The 22,445-nt window shown below is 38.3% G+C and overlaps 1 protein-coding gene across 2 annotated transcripts in view; it reads right to left on the bottom strand.

The window, feature by feature from the left end:
• The window catches only part of FRMPD4 (FERM and PDZ domain containing 4), a 735,397-nt gene that overhangs the window by 400,637 nt on the left and 312,315 nt on the right, over positions 1-22,445 (bottom strand). For both annotated transcript variants that reach the window (XM_069757665.1, XM_069757666.1), the window contains exon 3: positions 5,491-5,607. In XM_069757665.1, the coding sequence (XP_069613766.1) occupies positions 5,491-5,607 (117 nt within the window). The remainder of the gene's footprint in view (positions 1-5,490; positions 5,608-22,445) is intronic.

The raw sequence follows: 22,445 nt of genomic DNA, 5'->3' as shown, positions 1-22,445 counted from the left end.
CAATTTTTAATTCACTGAACACCCTCTTAAGTTAATATGCCCAGCATAGTAATATACTATGGCTTAGAAAAGTACAAGTTCATCAAGTTCAACAAGGAGTTAGCTCCAAGTTGTATCTTCTGTTTCCAAAACACAAGCAGCCTGTTGGCTATCAAAAAGTAAAGCTATTAAAGAATGAAGATTTATTTCATGGAATTTGCCTTTAAGAAACCATTTTAATTCAGGTCACCTGACCAGTTTCTAATTCTGCCTCAAGGGGTTGACAGCACATGTGGGTTGTGGAAATAGAAGACATTACAGAAAAGTCAGGGGGATACAAATTGTTATAGTATCTGGGAAAACTGCTTTGGGAAATTATATAAAAACTTTTCTAGAGTTGAGAAATTGCTGCTTGAAGACTAACATATCCAATGTGGCCTAAACACTATGTTATTCATTAGGGTTGATAGCTGGATGCAGCAATCATTACAGATGTAATCAGGGAGATGTTTCAGGCTGTGATGCTTGTCTACTTTCCATAGATTTTCAACATTATAAATTCCGAGCAACCTCTTGCAGAAAATAAGGATCACTATAGCAAAGTAGACTATTTAGAAGTGAATAAGAATTACTTTTTTATTATTTAAGGATGCTTCTAACAGGACAGCGACTGAAACAAGATTAGTTGCACAACAGCAGAGTTGAGGCAAAGAAGATATCCTGACTAAAATGATTACAGACAGAGGAACACAAGTTTCATATAGATAATTCATACTACAGCAAAGGAGATCCTTTGCAAATCTGCATACACTGTCAAACTCTTATTCAAGTGGAATTGAGCTTACTTGAATTTTACAAAAATGTGTATTTTCAAAAAAATGGATTTCCTGCGTCTGCCATTTTGCTGAATTCTAGAGGGACAGCATAAAAAACAACAACAATACAACAATAAAAAGTGCAATACCACTGTCCTCACAAACTAGGCTGCGTCTATTTTGTGATGCCATCCGGTCCACCGGGCGTTTTCCATAGCCGCACACTTGCGGCTTCACTTTTAAATAGGCCTCCAAGATGAAAAAAGACCTTGGAGGTCACAACTGGAAGTCTTGTTCTAGAGTGAAGACAGCTGCATGTGTCTGTAGAAAGAAGAGGCCCTAAGGATAGCAGGTACTGGAGGCAGCAGGATTGCCAGCACTGGTGAGAGGTGAGGTATTATTTTTGTTTTCTTTTTTTTTTTTACATGTTAGCTTCATGATGTTCTGTAAAATTTCCAAGAGATCTGAGGCACCAGAAATGGTTAGTATATGAAATAACATTGCTTTTATTCCAGCCTTAAAAATCACATAGCAACAATAGAAAAGTGAGGTAGACAGGACAACGTTTTGGCCATAGTTGTCCTTTAACAAGCCAGAAATACAGTAATAAAAAAACTGTGGAGCAAGTGGGATATCATACCAAGTTAGCACAGAGTTACCAGTGATGCATAAATATTGTTCACTGGATCAAGTTTATTATGTTCTGTGGTTGAGTTAGACCTGAGAGCCTAACATGGAGCATTCATTTTACAGAGAATAACTTCAATGGAAAATAAATTTTCCTGCAAAATCTACACGAATTGGCAAATTAAAATTTTGTCAGACCTACTCATCTCTATCCAGAGCCCACCAAAGATCCATGTTACAGCTATTCTGTCTTTCTCTTTGCTTTGACACCCAAGTGATCAAATCAGAGACACTCCTACTTGGAATGTCATCTGCAGATCCACATGGTTCCTTCTCCCAATGCTTCTGTAATCAGCTGGTTTTGGCAGTTGTTGAATGAGAAATTTAGTATTAGATGGCAATCACCCAGAGTAATGGCTGTCTATGTAATACAAGGATAACTTTAGTCTGCCAGAAAAAGATTTGCTCATGTAGCGCTGCTCTCCATTTTAAGTCATATCAAAGAATCCCAAGTGGTCCCATTGAGATTAATGGGTTGTCATTGTCACTGTAATGTCTGGACATGCTGGATCCTACATAACTAGAGTTGATGTTTATAAGTACTTTCTGCTCTACAACCCAATGCTTCTCCCATTCTTCTTATTTCCATGTGCTTGGCTAGTGACCACTGCAGTCAATTAGTGGCTAAAGATGTCACATAGTACAGCCATCATAACTTTACCGTGGAAGTCATGCACTAGTTATGTGCATGCCACGTGTAAAACACTGGGAAAACCAGCAGGATATTGATTTTTTATAACATTCACATCTGTTTCAATACAATGTATAAGATGAATAAACTCTTAAAAGGAAAATACTAGCAATATGCCATAATATCCTGGGGAGATATAAAAAGCCAAAGCTCCAGAAATCTGGTACAATTTGTACCATAAAACTATATTTTATGTCTTGCATAATAATTATTATTTATTGTAGACACTTTTTGTGCCTTCTTCAGCAAGGTGAAATTACTTTGCAGGAAAATAAAGTGGTTTAGCCCAAAATGGCAAAGTCTTACTAAAACTTCATTTATCAAAAAAAGTGCAAAAATTTGGGCTCAAATTTCTGGAACAGTTAGACCATTGGCATTGTAAACTTAAACCCGACAGTCTAAAGATATGCCAGATTTGAAAAATAACATTAGCCACCATGATGGCGCATGTTAAGAATGTCTGATCTAACACTATAGGTGTAAGAATAAAGCAGTGTAGTGTTAGACTAAGATGACACACTATTTTTTTCAGGCAGATTCTGCCCATAATCTGCTGAAGAAATTCAGCTAAAGTGCTTCCTAAAATGACTATAAAGCACATCAATGTCAATACGGCATTGCTGTGCACATATTCCATCCATGTTTCTAAACCCTGAAGTGCTTAGAAAAAATGAAACATCCATTCTTTGGGTGGCTTATGCCACATATGACAGTTCATAGCAAAAGACGCTGCAAGAATGGCAACAAAGCCGCTGCAGGAAAACAACTACCGGTGTTTTCCTGAAGTGCCTTTGCATGGGAAAACTCAGCAGTTGTGCAGACATCTAGAAGACGCAATGAGCACATAGCCTTGCGGGTATGTGCACATGATGCGGAAAATGCTGCAGATCCGCAGCGTTTCCGCAGATGCGGGTTCGCAGCAGTTTCCCATGAGTTTACATTACAATGTAAACCTATGGGAAACAAAAAACACTGTGCACATGCTGCGGAAAAAAACACGGGGTTAACATTTCGCAGCATGTCACTTCTTTCTGCGGATTCCGCAGCGGATTTACAGCTGCTTCAATAGAAAACTGCAGTTGTAAAACCGCAGTGAAATCCGCAGAAAAAATGCTGTAAATCCACGATAAATCTGCAGCAAAAACGCAGCGTTTTTGCCCTGCAGATTTATCAAATCCGCTGTGGAAAAATCCGCAGTGGACCATTATACGTGTGCACGTATGCCTAATAAATATACCCCACTGTGGTAGAAAAACAGACACTTATGAAATTACTTAGCACAGATATTATTATTATTATTATTTACTTAAATAGCACCATTAATTCCATGGTGCTGTACATGAGAAGGGGTTACATACAGGGTTATAGATATCGTTTACCGTAAACAGGTTTACAGTGACAGACTGGTACAGAGGGGAGAGGACCCTGTCCTTGCGGACTTACATTCTATGGGTAGAATATTTGGAAAGGTGGTGGTGTTCTTCCTCAACTAACAGGCCCATGTAAAGCTGCACTTCCAGTATGTAGTAAATATCCCCACATAACCTTACAACTCAGACTACTGTGTTTTAAAACTATGAGGGCTATATATCTCCATAAAAGTTATGGCACACCGGTGGTGCATTGCTGGGACATGAACTCGTTGTGCTTGCTTCTTCAAGCTGTCTATCAAGGCAAAGGTTTTATCCTCATATAACATTGAATCTTTCTATAGGCTCTAGCTAGGAGTAAATCCAATATAGAGTGCACCCAGTGACAATAATGCTTTATACTCAGAGGCCTGCTCTTCTGTAACAGATTGTTCCTTTTCCCTATAATTCACATTATAAGACCAGCAAACATCAACACTGATAACTACATACAGATAATAAGCAACACAGAGGTAAAATATTGAAATCCTGTCCAAGAAGTGATGTTCCAGTAATACATGTTATATAACATCTACACCAATATCTCATTTACATGCAAATATATAGGCTTAGATTAACATAGTTATATGTAAGACATTATTTGTGTATACCATGCTGCTTTCAGCCGTACATAATTCATCTTTTGATTCCTATAATTGTGCCCAAATGATACATAAACTGTACGTTAAAATGTAATTAAAGGGGTTTATACATACACTGTGTCAGCATACTGCGATTAATGAATACATGAACTTTGATATTGCTATATTTGCAAATAACATTAGTTGCTTGGTTAACATTTTTTGATCAAGAAATTAAAAAGCCATCCAATCACATCAAGGTGAACCTTAATTTTGGATGGTCCCTGCCTCTAATGACTCAGCTTTTAATGTGCGGATCTTGTGTGCAGTGGGGACGAGATGGGATCCAGGTTTAGATCTTAATTAAAAAGTTTCTGGGAAAGATAGATAGATAAGGATGCTGATCCCATACCTCTCCCCCCAAAGCTTACTACAAAAAATATCTTTATTATTAAATATGCTGCGACCAATATACTACTATATACACACACGGTGTGTCAGCACACTACAATTAATGAATACATGAACAACACTATTACTATACATGTAAAAAACACAAAATACTTAGTTAACATTTTTTGATCAAGGAATGAAATTTGAAGAAATGGTTGGATGGCTTTTTCATTTCTTGGTCAAAACATGTTAACTGTTTATGTGTATAGCAATATGGAATTGATTTATTCATTAGATGCAGTATGCTGATGTACAATGTATGTATATGTTTGGATATTGTCCACCGAGACTTGTACACCTGTATATTAATTATATACTAAGAGTGTGTGAACTCTTTTTTCATTTTTCTTTATTTTGAATGGGTTGTTAAACAAAGAAAATGTTGAGGCATGGATTCACTTAAAATGCAAAATGGAGGCCAACTCGCCTACCTACAACCCTGTGGACACCACGCCGTTCACTTCGGAGGACTGTGCCACCTCTGGAAACAATGCTTTGGAATTCATTGAAAGATTATTTAGGTGACTAGAAAAGTATTAATAAGAGAAACATCCGATGGCATGCTCTTCTAATCATATATATGCTGCAGCAGTCCTGTAACTTCTGGACGGAGCTGGCATTGCTTTCAGGGGGCGGATTAGACATCTGGCACAGCTGTTCTAGATCCACTATTAGATGTGTTTGTCTCCCTTTTTATTTTATAACCATCTGCACTTTTTTTCTTTTCTGTGTCAGAAAACCTCATTAATGATTAGAGCTTTTCAAGCACCATATTATTATATAGAATACTTGTTATCTTCATCAAGAAAAATAGTGATGGAAAGAGCTACTTAATACCTATACAGAAGTACAGATACGAGAACAAAGTTTTTTACCTGATGAAGAAGTCTCTCCCGTCTCTGTTGGTCGCCATCTCCCATCCATAAGGTGAACCCTGAGGCAAGTTCCAGGTCCCAGTAGGTGGAGGCCACCCTGAAGACTTTGTTCTGTGGCTGTAGAAAAAAACACATCATTTCAACTCTTCTAGTTATGTCCATTCACTGAAAAACAAAATACCCATCCCATTCTTGCTTATTTATAGGGGTTGTCCAAAATTTTCACATTAATGATCCATCCTTAAGATCGGTGGGGTTGCGACACCTGGCACTCCCACTGATCAGCTGCTCCCAGTGTTGGTCGTTTTTGGAACAGCTTTCTTACGGAGCTGCACAGTACAGCTCCGTCAACGAAATAGTAGAGGCGGATGGTTACTGTACATCCACCCTCTATTGATTTGAATAGGGGCAAATGTGCAGTACCTGGCTGTGGCCACTATACAGTCAACATTGATGTGCTTTGCAGCTCCATATCTGAGCAGTTCTGACCGTCATTGACATCGGGAACAGTTGATGGGGGTGCCATATCTCCAACATTGATTATCCATCCTGAGGTCCTGGACAAGCCCTTTAATAAAAACTGTATACCGTTAGCCTGTATAATACCAGCTTTGTGACATTAGTAATGAAGTAAATTAAGCTGACAGTTGATTTTGGAAAACTATAAATGTAAAGATTGGTAAAATATCTGTTTCAATAAGATTAGTTTACATTTTTAATATACTTTGTATAAGGTAAATAAAACATTGTAAAAATAAATATGACTACATATAAAATATCTAATAACTGGCAAATGCATAAATCGTAATGAGACCCTCATGTGCATTGCCCATAAATAAAGTACAATTTGCAGCTATCTCAGCATACACATAAGCCACATACAAAGCATTTCTAGACAGGGACTTGAGTAGGTCACCATAAATGTATGTATCGGGGAGCTAGCTTTGGAAAAGAGGATAAGTGCTATAGAGCTCTTTTCTTCTATATACACTCTTTCCGTAATTGGCCACAACAGCATTTGGTTTAAGAGCCAATACACAGAATAAGTCAAATCGTTATCCTGCATTGACATAAGACTAGAATAGAGTTTTAGTTTAGTACGCACGGATTTTTACTTGTCTGATTTACTAATACTACAATGCAATTTAAATATCTATTATTATGGATAGAAACATCTAGTTTCTTTGCAATTTTTATAGAACCAGTTTATTATGCGTTTATAGGCTACATCCACCATTGCAATCAATATTTATTTATTCACTTAAAATAATTAAGCAACATTTAAAATCTTCTGTAAAACTATTGTTCCTTTTGATGTCTATACATCTTCACAGTAACAGACCTTTGAATATACCCTATTTGTTATGATAGCAATAAGTTAGGAACCAGATGAAACGGGGTATGTCTGTAAAATCAGACTATGTAGTGTTTATTTCTAGTTTGTTACCCTGAAGATGCATAGCTATGCATTGGAGTTCTGGACTCAAAACAATAGTAATTTTTTAAAACGATGACTTGTAAATGACTTACTATAAATGCATCAGGGAAATAAATATTGATTGCACAGCTGAACCTAACTGGTAATTCTAGCAAAAACAGAAATGATGAGAGATCAAAAAGTCGAAATTTGATGAAAAGGAGATGTCTTTCTGGGAAAGGCTTTGACAAAAGTTGTCATGCTTTTTAGATGTTTATCATGGTCCATCCTTACAAAGTATTATTACAACTATTAGGGTATGTGTACACATTGCAGATTTGCCTGTGGAATTTTCTGCGCAGATTCTGCATCACTTGGCCAAAAACGTAGGTAAAAATCTGCGTGGATTTGATGCGGATTTTCATGTGTTTTTGTCATGCGGATTTGTATGCGTTTTTGTAGGCTAAATAAAGATCTATTATTTAACAACAAAAAAAAGAATTGTGATGTCATTTCTTGTCCAACCTCTTCAGTTACATACTCCATTGAAGAATAATTTTACACACAGATAGATAGATAGATAATAGATAAATAGATGATAGATAGATAGATAGATAGATCGATAGATAGATAATAGATCTATAGATAGATAGATAGATAACACCAAGCCCAATGTTTAGTAACAAACATAATAAAATGGTAGAAAGAGAGTTAAATAAAGACACATACACACACACAAAATCTGCATTAGGCCGGGGTCACACTTGCGAGAAACTCGCACGAGTCTTGCACCTCAGTACCCGGCACTCGAACCGTAGAGTTCAGCTACATAGAAATGCATGCAGCTACACACTCCGGTCCTGAGAGCTGGTGGCAGTGATGGATATTGAAGTGCAAGACTCGTGCGAGTTTCTCGCAAGTGTGACCCCGGCCTTAAATGCAATATCTGTTTAATTGAAAAAAAATAGCATGGGCTCCCGCACAATTTTCTGTGCCAGAGATGGAAAGCCAGTGACTAAGGGCTGATGTTTTTAGCCTAGTATGGGGTTAATACCCATGGATCTTCCCAGGCTATGAATATCATCCCGCAGCTGTATATTTAGCCTTAACTGGCTATTAATATAGGGGGAGCCCCTCAAAAAACGATGTGGGGTTCCCCTAAAATTAATAGCCAGAAAAGGCTAACCAGACAGCTGCAGGCTGATATTCATAGCCTAGGAAGGGGCCATGGTTATTGCCCCCCAGCTACAAACACCAGCTCATGGCCACCCCAGAAATGGCACATTCTGGCACTTAGCCTCTCTCTTCCCACTGCCCTGTAGCGGTAGCACATGGGGTAATATTTGTGGAGTTGATGTTACCTTTATATTGTAAGGTGACATTAAGCCGGCTTAGTAATGGAGAGGCATCGATACGATATCTATCCATTACTAATCCTATAGTTGTTAAGGGGTTAAATAAAGACACAGCCAGAATAAAGTATTTTAATGAAATAAAACACTAAACACAGTTTGCCATCTTTATTATTCTGCTAATCCATGTGATGCCCTCGATCACCTGTAAAAAAATAAAATAATAAACCAACAGTATGCTCCCTGTTCTGATGTAGTCCATTTAATAACAACTGTCCCATGACGATCTCCACTATAGAGCAGTCATATCAGGAGATGTGACCGCTCTACAGGGCCTCCAGTGACACACTGACAGGAGACAATCGCTCCTGCAGTGTTATCACTGAGGGTTCAGTGAGTTCATGCTCTCACTTCAAGGCACTGCTGGGTGAGAATTTTCCCACGCAGTGGTGCCTCAAGTGACAGCTTGAACTTAATTGACCTGTGACGGCGGAGTGATACCTTCCGTCACTGTATCACCGGAGCCCCTGGAGAGTGGTCCCATCTGCTGATGTGACAGCTCTCCACGGGAGATCGTCGTGGGACACTCATTATTAAATAGATTACATCGGAACAGAGAGCATACTGTTGGTTTGTTATTTTAGTTTTTTACAGGTGATCGAGGGTTTTGGGACTAGGTAATTGGTGAGTATGTACTGTATATGTATGTATATGTTTTTTTTTTCACTTGAACACAGTAGCCAGATGATGGGACTACTGTCCCATCATCGACTAGCTGTCACTGTAGCAGGCATGGCCGGATGGCACTAGTAGTCCCATCGGACAATGCCTGCCCACATACAGACCCACACACACAACCCCGTATACACCTGCATACCCCTGAAGACACACACAGATACACACAGACACCTGCACACAGACATGAACATCTTCTCTGCAAACACAGTCTCCGCCCACACACATAGTCTCCACCCACACTCCACCCACACACTATTCCTCCTCTCGATCTGCAGCATTTCTCGCATGCAACTCTGCAGCAAAACCGCAGATCTTATTTAACCTGCAGCTTTGCTGTGGATCTGTCTGGCTCAATGTAAGTCAATGGGTGCAGAAACGCTGCAGATCCGCAAAAAGAATTGACATGCTGCGGAAAATAAAATGCTGCAAATCCGTGAATATTTTTCCAAAAATGTACACACCAATTTTCAATTTCCCATTGACTAATATTGGTTGGGTACTACACTGCGGTTTTTATGCAATTCTGCCTGTCCAAAAATGCTGCGGAAACGCATGAAAATCCGCCACATGTGCACATAGCCTTAAAGTTAATTGATTTTGATTCAACATGACAACATGATACTCGATCCAGAAAAGGTTGGGCATCTCTGTGCTAGATAATTTATCTTATAACATATATACTGAACTACATTGACTTGATTATTTACAGTACATATTAAGATACATGATATATTCTCATGCCATTTCAAATACTCTCCAAAAGGTCATTCTTTTCGCATTTTAAGTAATGCAATCTATGTGGTAAAGTAGATCTAATCACAATAAAGCATAATTTGGTCATGCAAATTACTGCATGGGCTCAGGAATACGTCTAGAAATTATTGACTAAATACAGTTCGCCATGCAATTCACAAATACAAGTTAAATCTCTATCATTCAACGAAGAAACCATATGTTAACGCAATGCAAAAATGCTGTCATCTTCTCAGGGCCAAAGCTCATTTAAAATGGACTGAGGCAAAATGGAAATCTCTTCTGTCAGGAATGCAAATTTTGAATTCTTTAAGGCAACCACTGAAGTTGTGTCCTGTGGACCTAGGAGGAGAGAGGCTATCCAGCTTGTTATCAGCACATGGATCAAATGCCTTCATCTTTGATTGTATTGGGCTGCATTACTGCCTATGGCAGGAGCAGCTTACACATTTTGAAAGCCACTATTAATTGAGATCAAAATTTATCCCCATGAGGACGGCGTGTATTTCAGGGAAGGCCTTGAATATTTCAGCAAGACAATGCTAAACCACATACTGAATCATTCACAACAGCATGGCTCAGCAGAAGAATAGTTCGGGTGATCAACTGGCTGCCTGCAGTGAATCCAGATCTTTCACCAATAAAAAAAATTTGGCGCATTATAAAAAATCTGGAAAAAAGGAATCGTGACTGTTGAGCAGCTAGAACCATACATCAGACAAGAATGGGACATTATTCCTCCCCAAAGCTCCAGGAATTAGTCTCCTTACTTTCCAAATCTTTACAGATAATTGTAAAAATAGAAGGTGCGTTACACAATTGTAGACATGGCTCCGTCCCAACATTTTTCAAATCTGTTGCTGCCATAACTAATTTAAAGAATTATTTTTTTTCAAACGAAATGGAAACATATCTAGAGTTCACCTTCTGATCGGTGTTCTATGTTCTATTGTGCACAACATATGGCTAAAGGAGATTTCCAAATAATTGCATTCTTGTTGGATTCATTCTATACAACATCCCAAATTTTGCAATTTGAGTTGTACATGAAATACATGGTACATAAACGAACTGATGCCTGCTTGTATATCTTACTACTTGAACACTATTTATGCTTTTTGCAGAAATTAGCGATGATCATCTCACTCACATATACTCTACCTAAATAAGTAAATACACTCTGTTCAGAGCATAATATTACACTAAACAACATATCCCTAATGGTCCCTTGAGGTTTAATTTAAGAAGATTTGCGCTAACACATTATAAAGTTGCATGTAAAAGTTTGGGCACCCCTAGTTAAAATTAATGTTATTGTGAACGGTTAAGCAAATTGAAAATGAAATGAACTCTAAAATGTCTAAATTTAAAGATGACACGTTTCCTTTGCTTTTTAGGCAAACAAATATATATATATATAGTCATTTTAAAAAAATAGACTTACAAATATGAAAAAGGGCCGATGCATAAGTTTGGGCTCACTTGGAGATTTGTGTGATCAGATAACTTTGACCAATTAGCAGATAGCAGTTGGTGGTTACGCAAGCATACAATTTCATCACCGGAGGAGCCGGTATTCTAGGGGCTTATTTCAGCCGGGGCCCTGAATCCATACACACAATCTCCTCAACAGAGGTGCCAGTATTCTAGGGGCTTATTTCAGCCGGGTCCCTGAACACATACAAACGTAACCACACTGGCGCAAAGTACATAACTTAGATTTGATACTAGCGCATGGCCGAGCGGCCATGCAAACCTTTTATAGCTGCAGCAAGTACAGGACTTTCCTAGAAGGACCAATGAGAGGCTGCCACAGAGCCTGAGGAACTTCAGGACGTTCCTGGACCAATGGGTTTTGCTGCAGTATGTAAGCATGTGACCCTCGATCTCCAATGAGAGATTTTACCCTGGGCATGCTCAGAAGGGAAAAAGCAGGACTCAGTCCCAAAAGCGTCTGCTCGCCACTGCCCAGCACTGGCTTCAATGGCAGAAGCTGGAAAAGCAGCAGTAACCCTTTGCACAGAGTCAGACTGAGCGAGACGCTGGGACCGATGTCTCCACTGAGCAGGCTCCACTGCGGCAGGAGAAGAATGGGAGACCGCAGCGGAGTTGGCCCGAGATTCCCCCTGTGCAGAGGCGGGAACTCGACCTCTAACATAGACTACCTAAAAGGTGCAAGCTGAAGGTTTTTTCAATAGCCCTCACAGTCCTCTGATCTGAACATCATTGAAAATCTGTGGCTAGATCTCAAAATAGAAGTGCATGCAAGATGACCCAGGAATCTCACAGAACTGGAAGAATTTTCCAAGGAATAATTTATGAAAATCCCTCAAAGGCTCGAAAGGCTCTTGGCGGACTAAAGAAAGTGTTTACAAGCTGTGATATTTTTAAAAGCCGGAGCTACTAGCAACAAACCATGCAGAGTGCCCAAAGGTTTGCATCGGCCCATTTTCCCTTTTTCATTTTTAAAATGTAAAAAACTATTGAAACTAATGAAACTATATATATATATTTGCTTAATATACAGTGGAAATGTGTAATCCTCAACTTTAGGTCTTTCACAGATTATTTTATCTTCAAACTGTTCACAATAACTGTAATTTTGATTCGGAGGGCCTAAACTTTTACATGCCACTGTACAACTGAATACTATAAAGCTGACCTGTGTAAATGAGGTCCCAGATAAATATAAGTTTAACCCATTCAAGCTCACATACATTTTTGTATCTATTTGGTAAAAATAATGCTAGCAAAATGTTTTGCAATGAACCATGTATGCCTTCTTTAGGTTGACTATACAAAATCACAGAGAATATCTTATATGTTGCTATGGCATACAATATCACATTATTCCAGTGTACAAATTCCTCGCCCTTTCCAAGATGGGTCCTCTTCATTCTGTTACTGTTGAAATATGTACAAATGGCTAGCAGTTAAGTGCACTAATACCTCAAGTGACTTCCTGGAATGGCAGCATGAAGTGAACAATTTGCTAGTAGGGCTTATTGTCCAAAAGTGGGTCACCTCTTTATTTTTCTCCACTAGTAATTTATTATGTATTGATGTCTAGATGCAGCATATGGCATGTTATACTCCACCGGGTAGCAAATTCTTTCTTTTGGCTAGTGTTCAGTAAGAGTTTTATATTCACAGCTTATGATGTACTTTAAAGCCTTTGGCATATTGGCTGAAATGTCCACAGATTTTATGAAATAGGACCAAGAAGATTTGCACAGTGAACAATGATTATACTGTTCTCCCAGATGCCTTCTTTATTACTGCTGTTGGCAGCTATGTTAGTTAATTTATTGTACATATCAACCAATTAAACAAGGTGATTACTATGTGCAACAGACAGAATATGTTTACTGTACTATGGATGTGAAACATGTGCAGTACACGAAATTCGGAGCATTTGGATTTTCTCACTGCGCTAAAAATCTCTTAATAACTTAAATTCAAGACCAGGAAAATGGGCAGAATGTGCTTGTTTAACAAAATCTGTGCAGAAAAAAACAACTTCTGCGGGACTCGCTTTTTTTGAATAGTATAGAATAAATTCCATAGCTTTTATACATGGTTTTAGAAATTTTAGGCCATGTGCACACATTTAGTATTTGGTTAGCATTTTACCTCAGTATTTGTAAGGCAAAACCAGGAGTGGGCGATAATTACAGAAGTGGGGACGTGTTTCTATCATACTTTCCTCTGATTGTTCCACTCCTGGTTTTGGCTTATAAATACTGAGGTAATTAACTCACCAAATACTCATCGTGCGCACATGGCCTTAAAGGGAACCTGACAGCTGATACAGTCTACTTGATTTAATTGTAAAGTGCTGTGGAAAATGTTGGCGCTATTTTAAAATCAGATTATTACTGATTCACAGACAGCATGTACTGGGCACTGGCTGTATGAACTCTCCGGCATTTCAGAGAAAACATACTTTAAAAGTCACCAGGGACCAGGCTGCGTGGAAGACTAGTCAGACAGGCCAGTACCTGGCGGCTTCTCCCTGCGGGCTGCTTTGAGTGTCAGGTCTCTGCCTATACATACAGTCAGGGAAAAACCTGTCAATCTAGGGCAGCGGGAGGTTGGAAGCTGCTGAAAACTCTCCTGTCTGACTAGACTCCCTGGCTAGGACTCTGCCAGCTTTTAAAGTATGTTATTCTCTGAAACATCGCAACATTTCAAAGGTAAACGTACTTGGCTGAGATCATATGGCCAGTATCTGATCCATGCTGCTTGTTGATCTGGCAGCATATGCCAGCTGTAACAATCATTTTAAAACTTCTAAAACTCATGTATAGAAGCTACATAACTCTACAAACTTTGATACTCTTTATTCCAGTGAAAAATAGTAGCTCATGATATATATATATATATATATATATATATATATATATATATATATACAGCATATACACTGTGTGTGTATATATATATGTATATATATATATATATATATATAGTGTATATATACTGTATATATCATGCTAAATAAATATCGATGTGAATATTTTTCTGCCCGATGATGACAAAAGTATTCCCGATTCCCGAAGTGATGCCTTTATTGGCTAACCAGAAAATAAAATGTTTGCAAGATTTCAGAGCACAAAGGCTCCTACTTCAGGCAAGATTACAAGTAGATAAATTGCCTTAAGAAGGAGCCTTTGTGCTCTGAAAGCTTGCAAACATTTTATTTTCTGGTTAGCCAATAAAAGTATCACTTCGGGAATACTTTTGTCATCATCGGGCAGAAAAGTATTCACATCTATTTTTCTGGCTAACACGGTACCACAATACAGTTTGTTATTGTACATCATGCTAAATAAATATGAATTTCTAATATATTTTCAATAGCATTTCAGTTAGATTTATGAACTCAGTCAAATAGTCAAAGTTTAAATAAAAAATAAGTTTGACTAGTAAATATGGACTAAATTCTGATTGCTTTCAAACATCTATAAAGTGGAAGTCAAGATTAAAAACCCAGACTTCTGTGCAATACATAACTGATTTTTTTTTAATAGGAGATGAGTTTTCCGGGGGAAAAAAGATAAAGTGAAGGTATACTGCACATACAGCATGTTTATTGTAAACCTAAGATTGCACTACTCCAAAAACATTGAGGGGATTGTCCAACATGTAAAATAGTTTGTAAAGGCAATTCATGATTTAATATAGAGTTGGTGCAAATCTGTTAACAAATCCCATTCCATTGGCAATAACAGTGGTCTGTGGCTTTTGCACTGTAGTGGGAGTAACGTTTTTCACCTGATGGCATCTGTGGTTCTTCTTCTGATTAGCAAGCCTGGCATCAGATCATCTTGCAGAATGATGCACATGTAATGTCAGATCAGGACTGCTAATTAAAATAAAAGTAGTGGTTGCTATCCGATAGTATTTAGAATACTATTAACCTGCAGATTAATCCAATATCTGAAGGTTAATAGCATTTTTTTACGTGGCAGGTTCCTGAGTATGAAAATATCACGGTAAGTGTGTTCTACTATCTGTTTACACTTGAAAGTAAAATAAAACATGCAGCACTCTTGATTAATACATAAATCATTTATTATCAAAGTGCCCTAGTAATAATTTAGTGAAAGCATGTGTGAAATGGAGCAGGTAATGTTAACAAAATATTAAAAAAAATAAGCATTTCAAATAAAAAATTTAATTCCTTTAAGAATTCTGAACCATTTTTTTCTTATTTTTTTTTTCTTAAATTCATTAATGCTATGAAAATAGAGATCCTAACACAAGGTTGACAAGTCAACCCCTTCAGTCCTAATCAGTTTCAGGTATTTTCTTTACATTAGCAAATTTAAATGCTTTGTTTAACCCACATTTATTTTGGACTAGTCAGATATATACAATTGTGCTGTGCTATCATTTTAGTAACGCTACAATCAATATCCAGTTAAGATATTTAATTTCTTAGAAGGAGGCCAAGGAAATAACAGTCTGAAACAAATTGTTACATGGGTATTGATTTTTTTAATTTATTTTCTTCCCTTCTTATACATACTAGGGCCCCATGTGACTCTATATGTTCCTTTACAGAGTTATGTGTTGTTGTTTTTTTTAACCATAATCTGATGAAGTAAAATTACCGAAACATGTTAAGGGGCTACCACTGATGGTACAGTTGGTGCTAGGGATAGTACCAAGTCTTGCCATAGGTTTTTAACCCCTTTCTGACATCGGACGTACTATCCCGTCCATGTGGGGTGGGCCCCTATGACCATGGACGGGATAGTACGTCCAGCGCGATCGGCGGCGCTCACGGGGGGAGCGCGGCCGATCGCGGCCGGGTGTCAGCTGCCTATCGCAGCTGACATCCGGCACTATGTGCCAGGAGCGGTCACGGACCGCCCCCGACACATTAACCCCTGGCACACCGCGATCAAAGATGATCGCGATGTGCCGGCGGTGCAGGGAAGCACCGCGCAGGGAGGGGGCTCCCTGCGGGCTTCCCTGAGCCCCCCGCAGCAACGCGATGTGATCGCGTTGCTGCGAGGGTCTTACCTCCCTCCCTCCCTGCTCGAGCCCCGGATCCAAGATGGCCACGGATCTGGGTCCTGCAGGGAGGGAGGTGGCTTCACAGAGCCTGCTCAGAGCAGGCACTGTGAAAGCTGCAGCGCTGCTAGTCAGATCAGTGATCTGACAGAGTGCTGTGCAAACTGTCAGATCACTGATCTGTGATGTCCCCCCCTGGGACAAAGTAAAAAAGTTAAAAAAAAAATTTCAAATGTGTAAAAAAAAATTAAAAAAAATATTCCAAAATAATGAAAAAAAATATATATATTATTCCCATAAATACATTTCTTTATCTAAATAAAAAAAAAAACAATAAAAGTACACATATCTAGTATCGCCGCGTCCGTAACGACCCGACCTATAAAACTGGCCCACTAGTTAACCCCTTCAGTAAATACCGTAAGAAAAAAAAAAAAAAAACAAGGCAAAAAACAACGCTTTATTATCATACTGCCGAACAAAAAGTGGAATAACACGCGATCAAAAAGACAGATATAAATAACCATGGTACCGCTGAAAACGTCATCTTGTCCCGCAAAAAACGAGCCACCATACAGCATCATCAGCAAAAAAATAAAAAAGTTATAGTCCTGAGAATAAAGCGATGCCAAAATAATTATTTTTTCTATAAAATAGTTTTTATCGTATAAAAGCGCCAAACATAAAAAAATGATATAAATGAGGTGTCGCTGTAATCGTACTGACCCGAAGAATAAAACTGCTTTATCAATTTTACCAAACGCGGAACGGTATAAACGCCTCCCCCAAAAGAAATTCATGAATAGCTGGTTTTTGGTCATTCTGCCTCACAAAAATCAGAATAAAAAGCGATCAAAAAATGTCACGTGCCCGAAAATGTTACCAATAAGAACGTCAACTCGTCCTGCAAAAAACAAGACCTCACATGACTCTGTGGACCAAAATATAGAAAAATTATAGCTCTCAAAATGTGGTAACGCAAAAAATATTTTTTGCAATAAAAAGCGTCTTTCAGTGTGTGACGGCTGCCAATCATAAAAATCCGCTAAAAAACCCGCTACAAAAGTAAATCAAACCCCCCTTCATCACCCCCTTAGTTAGGGAAAAATTAAAAAAATGTATTTATTTCCATTTTCCCATTAGGGCTAGGGTTAGAGTTAGGGCTAGGGTTAGGGCTAGGGCTAGGGTTAGGGTTAGGGCTAGGGCTAGGGTTAGGGTTAGGGCTAGGGTTAGGGCTAGGGCTAGGGTTAGGGCTAGGGTTAGGGCTAGGGTTAGGGCTAGGGTTAGGATTAGGGTTAGGGCTATGGTTAGGGCTAGGGCTACAGTTTGGGTTGGGGCTAAAGTTACAGTTAGGGTTTAGATTACATTTACGGTTGGGAATAGGGTTGGGATTAGGGTTAGGGGTGTGTCTGGGTTAGAGGTGTGGTTAGGGTTACTGTTGGGATTAGGGTTAGGGATGTGTTTGGATTAGGGTTTCAGTTATAATTGTGGGGTTTCCACTGTTTAGGCACATCAGGGGCTCTCCAAACGCGACATGGCGTCCGATCTCAATTCCAGCCAATTCTGCGTTGAAAAAGTAAAACAGTGCTTCTTCCCTTCCGAGCTCTCCCGTGTGCCCAAACAGGGGTTTACCCCAACATATGGGGTATCAGCGTACTCAGGACAAATAGGACAACAACTTTTGGGGTCCAATTTCTCCTGTTACCCTTGGGAAAATACAAAACTCGGGGCTAAAACATATTTTTTGTGGGAAAAAAAAGGATTTTTTATTTTCACGGCTCTGCGTTATAAACTGTAGTGAAACACTTGGGGGTTCAAAGTTCTCACAACACATCTAGATTAGTTCCCTGGGGGGTCTAGTTTCCAATATGGGGTCACTTGTGGGGGGTTTCTACTGTTTAGGTACATTAGGGGTTCTGCAAACGCAATGTGACGTCTGCAGACCATTCCATCTAAGTCTGCATTCCAAATGGCGCTCCTTCCCTTCCGAGCTCTGCCATGCGCTCAAACGGTGGTTTCCCCCAACATACGGGGTATCAGCGTACTCAGGATAAATTGGACAACAACTTTTGGGGTCGAATTTCTCCTCTTACCCTCAAGAAAATACAAAACTGGGGGCTAAAAAATAATTTTGGGGGGAAAGATTTTTTTTTTTAATTTTCACGGCTCTGCGTTACAAACTGTAGTGAAACACTTGGGGGTTCAAAGCTATCACAACACATCTAGATGAGTTCCTTAGGGGGTCTAGTTTCCAAAATGGTGTCACTTGTGGGAGGTTTCTACTGTTTAGGTACATTAGTGGCTCTGCAAATGCAATGTGACACCTGCAGACCATTCCATCTAAGTCCTCATTCCAAATGGCACTCCTTCCCTTCTGAGCCCTCCCATGTGCCCAAACAGTGGTTCCCCCCACATATGGTGTATCATCGCACTCAGGACAAATTGGGCAACAAATTTTGGGGTCCAATTTCTCCTGTTACCCTCAGGAAAATACAAAACTGGGGGCTAAAAAAATAATTTTTGTGGGAAAAAAAATTTGTTTTATTTTTACGGCTCTGCATTATAAACTTCTGTGAAGCACTTGGTGGGTCAAAGTGCTCACCACACCTCTAGATAAGTTCCTTAGGGGGTCTACTTTCCAAAATGGTGTCATTTGTGGGGGGTTTCAATGTTTAGGCACATCAGTGGCTCTTCAAACGCAACATGGCGTTCTATCTCAATTCCTGTCAATTTTGCTTTGAAAAGTCAAACGGCGCTCCTTCCCTTCCGAGCTCTCCCATCCGCCCAAACAGTGGTTTACCCCCACATATGGGGTATCAGCATACTCAGGACAAATTGTACAACAACTTTTGGGGTCCAATTTCTTCTCTTACCCTTGGGAAAATAAAAAATTGGGGGCGAAAAGATAATTTTTGTGAAAAAATATGATTTTTTATTTTTACGGTTCTACATTATAAACTTCTGTGAAGCACTTGGTGGGTCAAAGTGCTCACCACACCTCTAGATAAGTTCCTTAGGGGGTCTACTTAGCAAAATGGTGTCACTTGTGGGGGGTTTCAATGTTTAGCCACATCAGGGGCTCTCCAAACGAAACATGGCGTCCCATCTCAATTCCAGTCAATTTTGCATTGAAAAGTCAAATGGCACTCCTTCGCTTCCGAGCTCTGCCATGCGCCCAAACAGTGGTTTACCCCCACATGTGGGGTATTGGCATACTCAGGACAAATTGTACAACAATGTTTGGGGTCCATTTTCTCCTGTTACCCTTGGTAAAATAAAACAAATTGGAGCTGAATTAAATTTTTTGTGAAAAAAAGTTAAATGTTCATTTTTATTTAAACATTCAAAAAATTCCTGTGAAGCACCAGAAGGGTTAATAAACTTCTTGAATATGGTTTTGAGCACCTTGAGGGGTGTAGTTTTTAGAATGGTGTCACACTTGGGTATTTTCTATCATATAGACCCCTCAAAATGACTTCAAATGAGATGTGGTCCCTAAAATAAAATGGTGTTGTAGAAATGAGAAATTGCTGGTCAACTTTTAACCCTTATAACTTCCTAACAAAAAAAAATGTTGGTTCCAAAATTGTGATGATGTAAAGTAGACATGTGGGAAATGTTACTTATTAAGTATTTTGTGTGACATATCTCTGTGATTTAATTGCATAAAAATTCAAAGTTGGAAAATTGCGAAATTTTCATAATTTTCGCCAAATTTCCGTTTTTTTCACAAATAAACGCAGGTACTATCAAAGAATTTTTACTATTGTCATGAAGTACAATATGTTCACGAGAAAACAATGTCAGAATCACCAGGATCCATTGAAGAGTTCCAGAGTTATAACCTCATAAAGGGACAGTGGTCAGAATTGTAAAAATTGGCCCGCTCATTAACGTGCAAACCACCCTTGGGGGTAAAGGGGATAATTGACGGTCAGCTAAAAAATATTTGTTGTTCCTTCAGAGAATAACCCTTAGAACTGGTTAGGATACTTGGATTTTCTGTTATTTTTCTGTCCTTTTTACACAGTGTATACAGTATCATTTAATCTGTATTAAAAATAGAATTTTCACATTGGTTACTGGGGTTTTGTTACCTAATTCCCTGTTTCAGGAAATCAACATATACATTAACCACATTGAACAGACTCTGATGCTATCTTTAAAATGATGCAAGAATCATTCTGAAGGGAGGATGAGTATTGTGAGTAGTGATTGGTGGATCCTGTGTAATCAGCTATGTATGGCGATACTACCTGACACTGTAAGCCAGCCTCTTATGATAACAAGTCTGCTAAATACTCTTCCTAAAAGGACAGAATGTATGAGTATAAAATAGCCAGTGTGAAAATTGCAAGTTTAATAATTATTTTTGTTTAAACAACATTATGATATAAAACCAAAGATTGGCATTTTTGTGAAAAAATGTATTTAACACAAAAGCTTAGTTTCAAAAATAGGTAATTTTCTGATGAAAACTTTCCTTTAAGTCACAATGATTGTGAGGTCCTAGAGATCACACAACCACTCATCACAGATAGATTATTTATCCAAGTTATGTACCTTCATTTGTTATGGAAAAAAACTTAAAATTTTAAATAAAATAACAAAATATTTGAATACAGTAATACAATTGGCTTACTTGAAGAGGTCTTGTTAAGTTTGAAAGTTATCCATGGGATAGGGGATAATGCCTGATTGCTAGGGAGGAGCCCTGAATCTCAGGATCAGTGGTGGCTCTAGCAATCGGACCCCAGTGAACGAAAAGTTATCCCTTTTTCCATGGATGGGGAAAAACTTGCAAACTTGAGAATACCCCTTTAAGTCCAGGCACCATAATTCATAATTTGTTCAGGATGTATCAGATTTATTCTTGAAGACTACATAAAGAAGCATGTTTTTCCATTGCATTGGCATTTTTTTTTTCATTTACAGTATAAATCATGTTCATCATAAAATCTGTCATATTTAACATAAATAACAGGCTGATTATTTTTATAAGACTAATGAAACTGAAGAAATGTTTCCATTTCCTGTGAATATAACATTAGCTTGATACTCACTGTCAAAAATTATTCATGTTATACTGTATATCACATTTGATAGGATCTCAGCTAGGTTTTTTCTGCAAGCATTACACTTTTCAACAAATTTTTCATTTAGGTTTGTGTGTGAATGAAAATATGAGGTAAGCCTCCCAATCTCCCAGCACCATTTTACTTAATTATACAAATTTCTTGGATAATTTATAGATGTCAATGGAAAATCCATAATTTATTCTGTTGTGTGATAAAACATGTAAATTGTCCATGCTACGCACTCAAATGTCCATGAAATTCTGAAATGGAGTCCTCCTGGTTCTTGCATATTTTCTCTGTTTTTATCTTTGTCTTTATGCAGGCAAGTTTTCATTTATTTCTTTTGTATATTTATGCTGACAGTTTACTTCGGAACATTTACTAAATCTCTTTTCTGTGAAATAGTCTGTTGTAGAGAAAGTTGTTCAATGATGTGTCTTCATTCTTTAGACACAAGCCACGATAGACAACTGCCGCCCTAGGAGAAAGTCTATTCTGGAAATGTCCATATGTCAAACACTACTCAATCTGATTAGTAAAAAAAAAAAGGCTTCCTTCTAACTGGCTTTTAGACAAAGCTTTTGTTATCAAGCTAAATGATTTCTTTTCCTTCCATACCAATTTAAAGGAGCTCTATATTTATTTATACTTAGGCTCAATGAGATCATTAAGGAGACTAACCATTCCAATCACTGTTACAATGAATAAACACTGAAATAAATTTCAGCATTTTCGTATGTCTGGATTTGGGAAATTCAGCCATTTATACATATTAAGAGATGCAAAACAATAATACTTCCTCATTTTAAAGCTTAGTTGCGGAAAATATAAATGCAAACCCCTGCAGGACCTTTACCAACAAGAATTTCTATGAGCAGCATTTTGTCAGTTTGTCACTCTAGCCCCCGGGTTCAATATTCCTTTGGGACTTGTAACGTAGAAACTAAATACTCTAAGGCTAGGTTTACCTCATGTTCTGGCTTCAACAAATAAATATGCTGAATTAATGTATTTGACTGAATCTATATATAATGTACCTATTGTTGACTTGCACTATAATTAACTGAATACTGTGAGGTAAATTATTTCTTA

Source organism: Ranitomeya imitator, chromosome 3, assembly GCF_032444005.1.
Source record: "Ranitomeya imitator isolate aRanImi1 chromosome 3, aRanImi1.pri, whole genome shotgun sequence".
Classification (NCBI taxonomy): Eukaryota; Metazoa; Chordata; class Amphibia; order Anura; family Dendrobatidae; genus Ranitomeya; species Ranitomeya imitator.
The sequence above is the reverse complement of the archived record's forward strand: the minus strand, read 5'-3'. Positions and strand labels throughout refer to the sequence as shown.